Here is an 11,115-nt window from a genome sequence, read left to right on the forward strand (position 1 = left end):
TTTAACTTTGGCCATATTGTCTGAATGGTTGGTACTAGGGCTATTACATTTCACATGTATATTTCTTGTGACAAGTCCTTTCTTTGGGTATCAACATATCCCTTGACCTTGGAGCTTGACCTACATTTGAAAAATTTTAACTTTGTCTTGAGCTCCCATACGGGTGCATCACATCTTGTTTTTGTACAAAAGAATTGCATATTAAAAACGCAAATAATTAAAATAAGAGAATACATTAAATTTATGCATTTTTTTCATGGATCGGCACCAAGTGTGACAGTTCTGATATTTTCAGAGCATCTCCATCCTTATTTTTGTTAGGTATTCAATGTATAACGACCACATTTTGTACTTGATAAATGAATGGTATGATATTTTTAATCATGATAGCATTTTGAAGGTGTTATCAAATAAAAATACTCCACCAAAGGAATTCATAGAATTTTGATTATTGTCCAATTAATTGCACCTTGAATTTAATATTGAAGTCTACGGGGAGGGAATGTGTTATTAAGATATTGTAAAACGTAATTTGAACCTTGTCAGCAAATACAATTTATCATTAAGTCATATGTTGACTGACGTTTTTCTTACTAATTGTTAGGCCATTATTTACACTGAATTGTCGACGGATTTTTCCGTTATTTCCCGATTTTGACATGGAGCACACTTCGGGTATGACCGGTCGGCAGGGGATGCTCACTCCTCCATGGTACCTGGACTTTGAGCTTGAATACTGTTCGTTATCTCCATATTTTACTTCATACAAATCTCTTGGTGAAAATATGCCTAAACTCTTTTTTTATTAAAAATATGAAAAAGGAATCATTAACCATAGATATTTTGGAAAAATCTTTTCATCAAGAGCAGATAACTCTTCAAAAACGTTTAAGGTGCAAAATGACTGGCTTCTTATATGTTATCAGTCATGGGACTTTGGTTCGTTTCACTTTTATCGTTATCTAGCAATACATATTTAAGTAGTTTAAAATGATTCAAATTTGTTCAACATCCCTTCATCATACATTGAATACCTTAAATCTGACCAACTTATACCGTGGGTATAATATCCAGGGAAAGCACATAACCAAGAGGAACTGAATACATTACATTTATTTTTTTCGTTTATGTAAATGATAAAGCAACGTCTTCAATATCTTAAGGTGTCAAGAAAGGTATTCCATCCTTTATACTCTCCTTCAATATCCTAGTTATGTACTTATTGCCGTCGGTTATACTAGTAATTACCTGAAAGGTGCAAATATTGGCAGGTCTAGTAAGAGACATCAATGATTATGTAATTGTCTCATCCTTACTTTACTGTTTACAGTCTGTCCTCGGACACAAAGAAACAGGGGTCTTTTTAATGAGAATTCTTTATTATTTCTTAAATCAAAATTCAACTAGTGATAAAAAGAGAAAAATATATTAACTTCATACAATAATAATCTGGTCCACAGATTGTAGAACACTTTAACAAGAGGTCTGAAGTGTATATATCATGAAATCAATAATGAACACAAAAGGAGAGAAAACTGAAGTTTTTGTGCCAGACATTTAACTAAAGTCAGTCTAATGTATCAGTGTTGGAATGTCTTTTCATAACAATAACAATAATGTATATTTTTTTTTCCATTTCTTAGTGATAATTTAAAGATTGACAGGTTGAATTTATCAATGTTGCAGATGAAGACTCAGTTACAACTCATCACACATATCAAGGAAAAAATAACATTTGTAAAATAAACAGTAAATATCCTTCAATAATCATACATGAAATAAATTACACAAAATTAAGGCCTCAGTGGTATAGAGTATCAAACAGCAAGATCTACAGGCCCATTTCAAAAGATCTTGTGATCAAGGTATAATATTAAATCAGTTTAATCATGTTTCCCATAATAAATTTGAAATTTATGAATAAAGCAAATCAAAATAGGCATTTTATTCATTCAAGGTAATATGCTTTCAGTTCTTTTGAAAGTAAGAAATAGAAAAAAAAAAGTTATCCTGGCCACTAGATCTGAAAAGAAATGGGCCCTCAAGAGACTAGTCTGAATACATGGCAGTCCTGCAATATATGTTGGCCCTATCTTTCTTTTCCATTATCAAACTTCACAGTATTCCTATTATGACTGATGTTAAGCACCAAATTTTCCTCTGAGGAGAAAGCACAGACTGTGATATGATACATGTATAACTTACTATTACCTATCACAAGGCAGAGCGCCTAATGGAATGAAATTTAATGCAGACTACTTATAAATGTGATGTTTTCTTATCAGCAAGCTTGTACAAGTTTACAAGAATAGATGTACATTTTTCTTATTTCCAGTATTCCAAAGTTTGTCAATAGAAAAGAAAAAAACATAACATTAACAAAATATCACTCTTTTTAAATATTCTGTAACATTTATATCATTTAAGCTTGCTGTGCATTTGAGAGAAATAAATTTTTTTATTACGGATTCCAGTTGAAGAGATGAATACACTACAGGAGCTGAAATACATACACTTCCCAGTTTCTAAAGTCACAATAAATATTACTCACAAGAACACAAAAAATAATGCCCATCCATGACAAAAAAAAGTAAAACAGAAATCAATAAGCATAAATCTAACCAAGCAAAAGCATTACAATTCCAGTTCTGGGCCGTAAACAGTTATTACAGTTGGATGCATGAAAAAAAAAATACAAAAATTATCACATTATACCTCATCCAACTCAACCACACATAGCACTATCATCATTTAACACGAGACAGATTGTGTAGATAAGACTCAGAAAATTGCCTATTTCTGTCTAAAAAAAACATTAATTGCAATGCCAGCAACACTAGGAGACAAGCTTAAGAATATTCAGAGCTATTTTGAAAAGTGACATTTTTTGGCACATTAAACATACAAGTCTTGTTAATAACGACACATTTCCAGAGTAATGTCACTTTAGAGAGATTGAGAGACAAGTGAGATATCTGTGGATTTTCAGATCATGGTGCAAGTAACAACAAATTTCTCATCAACTTCTTTAAACCCCAAAAAATCACTAATCCTATATATTATACTACATTTACTTACTTACAAAGGTTATAGAACCTTACAGTGTAATTGAGGACACAAACACCATATACTGTGCATTACTTAAGCTAAGCAGAAATGTTAGATAATCAGATGTTAGAACAAAAACTACCTCTGACTCAAAAAGAACTTTTTTCTAAAAGTTTACATTGGTTAAAATGCCGTCAATAATGATATAGCATCAATAAACAGTATATTTAATAAATCAAAGTTTTTCATTTCTTATACCTTTTAGCATGCTAAATTGTAAATATATATACAAATAACTGTTTTAACCAGAATCAGAAATTACAACCTATCTCCAATACAGCCATAGACTCTGCTCCAGGTACATCTCTATGGTATAAAACCCGGTAATGCATTATGAAAATTATTAAAAAACAAATAAATAAGTTATCAATTTTGGCAATGCTCTGATTTTACATGGAAGATATCTTACAAAAAATTAATGATACCAATGGTATGCATTGATTTTATACCTTTCTTTCATCCCTGCATAAAATATAAAGTGCATTTCCATAAAACATTAACTTTTCAATTTTCACATGATATTTTTTTTAAATATCTCCCTGTCAAAGTTAATTAACAACAATATTAACTAAGGTATATCTTGGCTTCATAATCTTGGTCTATATCCTCTTCTTTCACATTGCTTTCATCTATTGACTCGTTGGATGTGAACTCACACTCAGCACCAATGTCATTCATATCTAATCGAGGTAGTGACATTTGTTCTGGGTACAGCCAGGGTTTATGACCAGGATTATGCTTCGACTTCCAGGCCTCATAATTCTGACAGGCTTTGTAAATCTTAGATATTATCTAATATTAAAAAAAATAATAAATTAAGTAAATAAATATGAATATTCATCATGAATCACATTTTCATGCACTGCATATCAACTGAAGAAAAATATATTTACTAAATTACCTTGGGTGCAAAATACTGTGTACCTTTGTTCACAACCCATACTGGAAGTTTTCCTAATTAAGTGAAAAAAAAATATCATAATCATTTTTGCTGTTTGTATTTTTAAAGTATATATCTTTTAAAAGAAGAATCAAAGGCATATGGTAGAAGCACTTTTTCCTTGCAATAAACTATTCATGTTTATTACCAAACAATCCCGTATGTAGATCATTCACCTATTACATGTAACTATTTGAATACATTATATGCATCATTAGTTTAATGAGGAGCTTACCCCTAGGGTCTGACTGAGAGACATATGTAAACTGACATTTCTTTGGTCCCTGTTGCCGTACAAGATATCCAGTAACATATGATATACCTCGTATAAAGCCTTTTCTGATAGGCATTTTCTGTAGAGAAAGATAGTTCATGTTCACACATTATCACAAACAATGATAAAAAACTGAACTTCGTGTAGTTCACTTATTTTCAGTACAAAAAATAATGATAGTTATTAACGAAAACTTTATTTTCTCACTGAAATAAAATGTGATCAATAGTAAATGTACTTGAAGAATGAAATGACATTTGGTTTTACCATTAAAAAAATTAAGTTTTTACCTTGTGATTTACAGAATGGTTGACTATACACTTTTCTAAGCCTAAATCTAACCATGATCGCTGAGTGACAAAATCTCGATTCTTTAGAGGAGGGGGACACTTTACTACAAATTTAAATTAGTATCAAAATCAGAGTTAATATTGAACCCAAAGCTTACCACTACATTCAAATCTGCATTAATATTGATACACTGTGAAAAAACTTTTTTTTTTTGCATAATTACTTGAGAACTTCCATGCAAAAATTTCATTCCTGCATATATTTGTATAATTAAGGATTATGTACAGCAATAAACAAATTTTATGAGAAAAAAATTCTCTATTATAAATACCATATAAAATATAATGGTCTCTCAAAATAAGGTGTATATTTTTATCTTTTTTTTCAGAAAAAGGCAACTAGAACAAACCTGCATAGTACCCAATGTCATTATTTGGGTTTATCACACAGATTTCATAGCCTTCCAGCATTGCATGGTCCCAGGTTTTTCTGTATTCTGGATCATGTAACACATCATACAGCACTTCTGGTTTAACATCATCAAAGACTGTTCTAACCTTAAAAAACAAATTAGTGTGAAAAACTCAATTCACATTTCCTTCAATGTGAAAATAAATGGATATTTTTTTTAATTTACAACAAATTGCGAAGAGTCAAAGGCATAAGGAAGTGATTATATTTATTTTAGATACACTCTGACATTTCCCTTTAGTGTGGAAAATACAGGACGGCTGATGAATCATCCATAGGTATTGTATAGGGGATTAATTTCACGGGTTGTAATTTTCACGTTTTCCTCTCCTCTGACACGATCGCGGTTTATTGGATTCAAGGAATTGGTATATAATAAAAGTTACCTCCTTTGTCTCTATCTGTTTAATCCGTAGTATAGCTAGAACAACATTAATCAGCATTATGTATTCATTTCACGAACAACAGGGTAGGTTTATATAAAATAGTTAGATTTAATAATTAATTGACTATTAATCAAAACAAGTGCAGTTATTAAAAGTCCTTGACTATAAACGTCGAATGACTTTCTTATATGCTATTACGATGAGTACATGTGCACCCCAAGATCTTTCCCAAGGGATAATATCTCGCGGCGAAAAACCACTGGACGTTAATAAATGTGTTAATGCAGGTCAATGAAATAATATCCTTCCACGTCTTCAGCAAGTTTGATAGTTATTTGAATGATTTTTTAAAACCAAAATGTCGATAAAAACTAATACACATGATAATGCAGGTAACAACTACACGTGGTAACATTAGTTACACCAGGTAGGCCTAATCAAAACTCATGACCCACATGTTTTGATTGATGAAACATGTAGCACTGGCTATTAAAATAGTTTTTAAACAAATACAGGTTATTAACTGCTGATTTGAATTAAAGTAAGCGTGATAATTAAAATAACTGAATGACAAGTACAACTCGTAATTACTCAAATGACCATGTACTGCACGTACATGTATATATACCTATCATAGTCTATTCTCAAATTTCCAAATAAAACATGGAGGTTATTGAAAACTTATTCACTGTTTCTTGAATTCACAGATTTATTAACACTGTGAATATAGGGAATATTAACAACGCGAGTTATTTTCCCCATGTACAGTACTTATTTGTATATTACCCATTGATATCATATGTAAAAAGATATATTTGTACATAAAACCTCAATATTTGTGCTTTCACCCAAACTTTAAAAAAAAAGATATACATATTTATAAAAGTCCTAAGTACCTGTGCTTTCTGAATTCATCCAAACTTTAAGGGATTTTTTAAAAACGTGGAGGATACGTAATACTGACCATGTTGACTATTAAATTGGCAAATGTTTACTCTAAATACAATTTATCAAAATAAAATCCCCTTCTATTGTGTTAATAAATTTGGCATATTAGCATGGTATTTGTCCGTAGCTTTGTGAACATCTAAAAATAAAGCAATAAACAGCTGATAGATAAACATACACAGATAACAAATCGATCAGGTACTTACTTTCACCACCTTAAAATCAGATTTATCGTTGTTTTTAGTCCACACCTTTACGTTATTTTTGTTGTATTCTAGTTTCCAGCCATCTGTTTCGTCACATAAACTTTTTAGTCTGTTAAAATCGGCATCTTCTGCCACTCTTACTTCCCCGACATCCATATCGGTTGGTGACTTGTCAAAATTTGCCGAAAAGCAGTTCGCATGTTACTAATATCCGGATTTGCGACTGTCAATACTCATTACGCTCATAGATCGGCTAATCATTTCAAACACATGAAAAACACATAATAACAGTTTATTTCGCTGTTCTTTTAGCTTTGATCTAAATATCTTGAAAATTGTCATCAATATACAAATAAAACGACCAATTTTTCTATGTCGTAAACAACACGAAATTCTTGAGGCGGATCACTAAGGAACACCCCCGCCATACTAATTTTTATGTTATTTAGTAAAAGATTTCTATTTTCAAAACATTCTCTAGTAAATTTCACAGTAACTTTTAAGACTTTATGTTTATCACTTTTTACATAAGATTGTAACATGTATCTTTCATTGTAAAGAATATTTTTATTTGTTATATTATAAATATTTCTAAGGTATGTGTTTCTTAGCTAAGAATAAGATTGACAGTGAAAAAGAAAGTGAATTTCATCCTCAATCACATCTTCCATTTCTTGATGGAAATATATTTACTACTTTCTATTGCAAGTTTATGTGCACTCAGCCTAATTCTACTAAGAGAGGATCTCTCAGATATTTTTCTGAGTAAATCAACATATGGTCTTTTTCTTGAGTATAACTTTTTATTATATAGAATTCAAGTTTTTATGAACCAAAGATTTTTTATGTTTGCTCTTGAGTGCACTGGTCAATATAAATTCTTTGTTTATATAACGTATAATGGGGAAGAAATTTTTATCAAATGAGATCACAAAAAATATGTCATTAAAAGATAATTTTAAAAAGTTGAAAACACCCGTGAGTCTATAACGGGGAGGGGGGTCTGTTTTCAAGCACTGTTTATCCATAGAATAACATAACCGCATAATTTTTACGGATGGGAGGACTGATTGGCATACATGAATCTACAGTGTATCTTACTGCTATGAACACAACGAAAGCATTATTTGATTTTGTATTGTATAATTTTCCATCTGTATTGTATAATTTTCAATTTTTATTGTATAATTTTCCATTTGTATTGTATAATTTCTCATGTATTGTATACTTTTCATTTGCTTTGTAATATTATACAATACAAACTTATAGAATACAAGTAAACATTATACAATACAAATGAAAAATTATAGAATACAAATGAAAAATTATAGAATACTTATAGAGTACAAATGAAAATTATAGAATACAAATGAAAAGTATACAATACAAATGAAAAATTATAGAATACAAATGGAAAATTATAGAATACAAATAAACATTATACAATACAAATGAAAAATTATATAATATAAATGAAAAACTGGAAAATAATACAATGCAAATGGAAAATTATAGAATATACCGTAAATGGAAAATTATACAATACAAATGTAAAAGATGGAATACTGCAACGTTTGACATGCCATACTTAGTGTTCAATAACGATCTACTTAATGAAATCCAAAGTACTTGCAGCTATATTGGGAAGTTCAAATGCAACCATCGATGATGACAATTCCTGCAGAACTCTGTCACCTGTAGGGCTTTAGGAGATGCTCGACTTGGCATACAGTTATTCTACAGAATAATTTTGCTGTTTGAGTTCTTTTTTTTTCGACCGTGGTGCAACATGTTGCCATGGCAACTCAGGTATTAGTTCATGTATTTATTTTTGACATCCATACAAATGTTTTCACATATAATACATGTATCCTCAGGTGTGTATTTTTAATTTAGGAAACCTTTTTGGAAAATCTTATTTCAGCCTTTAAATTTAGCAAAAAAAAAAATGCCTGAATGTGAAAGGGTTTTAATTTAATGCCAGCAAGTCAAGCGGACTTTTCTTCCCCCTATCCGGTAACCGTCTCAGTACCTCTCTGTCCTGGAATTAGGTGAAGAACCTGTACATCTGTCTGAGACCTATAACCATCTTGGGAACTTCCTACACTGTAAGATGGATCCGAGTGAGAGAACCCTCAATGCTTGTAGGAAGGGACGTCAAGCCTACTTTGCTCTGAAGACATATGAAATCTAAACCCTTCAACCATCGCGAACTTGAAGATGGTGCTCCCTACCGTCTTAGCAAACTATCGTGTGATCTCCGATATAAAAGTTCTCAGCACCTTTCAGCATTTTATTCTCTACCTAAAAAGACCAGATCCGACATGTATTAAAGCCTACCATGCATATTTCCAATAACTGCTGAAATTGACATCAAAAAGCTTTCAATTCTTTGCCGTCTCTGTGAATAAGATCACAGTATTCTCAGTAATCAGAAATTAATGTACCGTCTTTTTGACTATCTGCAAAACCCTGATACCATAATCCATGGATTTATTCCGGACATCATTTCTGTATTGTCCAAAAAACAACCTCTGTTACTACCTTAAGGATATCTGATCCTCAGCCAGGAACTCCGAAGGATAACTCTTAAATTTATTATTTTATTTAAAAAGTCTCAAAATGAAGCTTGAAACTGAGATCTTTTAGTGCAACAATTTTCATTTTATCATCTCAGTATGATTCAAGGTTCTTTGAAGTCTTAGAAAAGGTCTTGTAAAAAGTTGACATTTGTATTCCATAAAAGAAAATAAATGAATTCATTTTAAGAGAATTTTTTAAATCTAGCAGTAGATACCAATGCTAATTAGCACGGAATGAAATTAGACATGATCTGTGATGTCTAGCAATGATAGCACAAGCTTTTTACACTATGTATTATATAACAATTGAAGAAAATATAAGAACTAAAATACTGTTTAAACGTAAAAAAAAAAAAAAGATGCAGTTTTCTCCAAATGCCTGGATACCTATATTTTATTTTATCCTAAAATATATTTGTTGATCAATTAAAAAATGCATAGCTGGTGTTTTTATTCACATTTCCTGAAAATATATTTGAGATTTGATAATTTTTCCCATATAATATGATTAACTATAATGATGAACTTTGAAGAAATACCATGGGTAAATTCACATTTTTCTGTGAAATAAGAAACATTTTTGTGATCATTTTCAATTACTTAAAAGCTGATTTTCAGAACCTGTGGATCGGACTACCTTAAACAATACATATGTGAAGGTTCAACCGTCATAACATCTATTCTCACACACGTCTCACAATACAGGCAAAAGCGCGTAAAAAATGACTGATTTCTGGTTAGGTAGACTTGTAAATAATAGACAAATAAAAATAAATTTTCTTCGAAGACCCATTCTGACTAATTCTGACTCATTGACAATTGGTCGGAGAAAGACAAAAGTCTTAATTTGGCTGGTTCACTAAGAGGAACAGCACAGGATGTACTTAGAATGAAATGTAAAATGTGAAGATAACGAACAGTTATCATGTTCAAAAGTCCATTTAAACTAAACAGACTGAGAGCAGAGCAAACACAGACCTCTGAAAACAGAGGTTTGATCAGATGACATGGAGAAATAAACATCCCTTGTCGACCGGTCATACCCGCCGTGTGCTCGGTTAAACAGAAAAATCCGTAGTCAATTCAGTGTGAAAATAATGATCTAACAATTTTCATGAAAGACTTCATTCAACATTTGATTAAACCACAGATTGTTTTTGCTAACACGGTCATTGTATTGGCCATAGAATTTACAAAATGTTGACTTTTAATGAGATTGTTGATATCCTTGATTCATCAACTTGTATGCCAATAGCCTGCTTCGTTTAGAAATTGTTCGTACGTAGAACATGCTCTTTCGCATGAAATCAACTGGGAGACATAAACTCCATATGCCAGTGATAATGGTATATTGATACATAAATACTTTGGAAGTTTACGATAGAAAAGTTGGTCATCACGTTTATCATAAAGTTTTGTTGTTATTTGCCATCAATGTCTTTCTCTAGTAAAATATTCAAATATGAAGCAGATGTGTCAGACTCCATGGCGTCTTTTATTTCGAGTCCAGTTGGAGTCCAGATGGACTCAACGTAGGAATGAAAGTAAATATTGTAAATTGATAAAACGTCATCGGTACATGTGTATCTAAATGTCCAATTGAAGGCAACAGCAAGAGACTTTACTTTTGAATAAATTCTGTTTCTTAGGTAAGCTAATATCGGGGCACAGTTAGTACCATGGGAATAGAAATGAGGGAAGTTAATTTGTTAGTGAAAGTTCTTCAAGAAAGAACCCTTTGCGCTGCCCAATCAGACTGAACTATACCATGCGCAGATAAAAGAGAGGAAAACAAAGAGCTTCTGAGACGTCTAAATTGGGAAAGGCTATTTGTAGATTGATTTACGTTCATATATGCAGTGCTTACCTAAGATTTGCACTTGCACATGAAACATGAAAATCTTTTAAA

The 11,115-nt window shown here is 31.4% G+C and overlaps 1 protein-coding gene across 1 annotated transcript; it reads right to left on the bottom strand.

Moving 5' to 3' along the window:
* Window positions 1-1,410: 1,410 nt before the first annotated feature.
* LOC133173758 (START domain-containing protein 10-like) lies at window positions 1,411-6,795 on the bottom strand. The gene is made up of 6 exons (XM_061308781.1): window positions 6,625-6,795; window positions 5,023-5,170; window positions 4,613-4,716; window positions 4,284-4,401; window positions 4,010-4,062; window positions 1,411-3,900 (listed from the first exon to the last, which is right to left on the bottom strand). The coding sequence occupies exons 1-6, from the start codon at window positions 6,778-6,780 to the stop codon at window positions 3,673-3,675; spliced, it is 807 nt and encodes a 268-aa protein (XP_061164765.1). The 5' UTR covers window positions 6,781-6,795; the 3' UTR covers window positions 1,411-3,672.
* Window positions 6,796-11,115: the final 4,320 nt, after the last annotated feature.

The sequence above is a fragment of the Saccostrea echinata genome, unplaced genomic scaffold (assembly GCF_033153115.1).
Source record: "Saccostrea echinata isolate AGI-Se365-2 ecotype Australia unplaced genomic scaffold, CSIRO_AGI_Sech_v1 ptg000056l, whole genome shotgun sequence".
NCBI lineage: Eukaryota > Metazoa > Mollusca > Bivalvia > Ostreida > Ostreidae > Saccostrea > Saccostrea echinata.

What these genes read in the sequence shown, in the direction of transcription:
- LOC133173758 (XM_061308781.1), bottom strand. Translation starts at nt 6,780, where the DNA reads ATGGATGTCGGGGAAGTAAGAGTGGCAGAAGATGCCGATTTTAACAGA. An exon ending in ACCATTCTGTAAATCACAAG is followed by an intron (nt 4,402 to 4,612) that starts GTAAAAACTTAA and finishes CTTTCTCTACAG; the next exon opens with AAAATGCCTATCAGAAAAGG. An exon ending in CTCTCAGTCAGACCCTAGGG is followed by an intron (nt 4,063 to 4,283) that starts GTAAGCTCCTCA and finishes TCACTTAATTAG; the next exon opens with GAAAACTTCCAGTATGGGTT.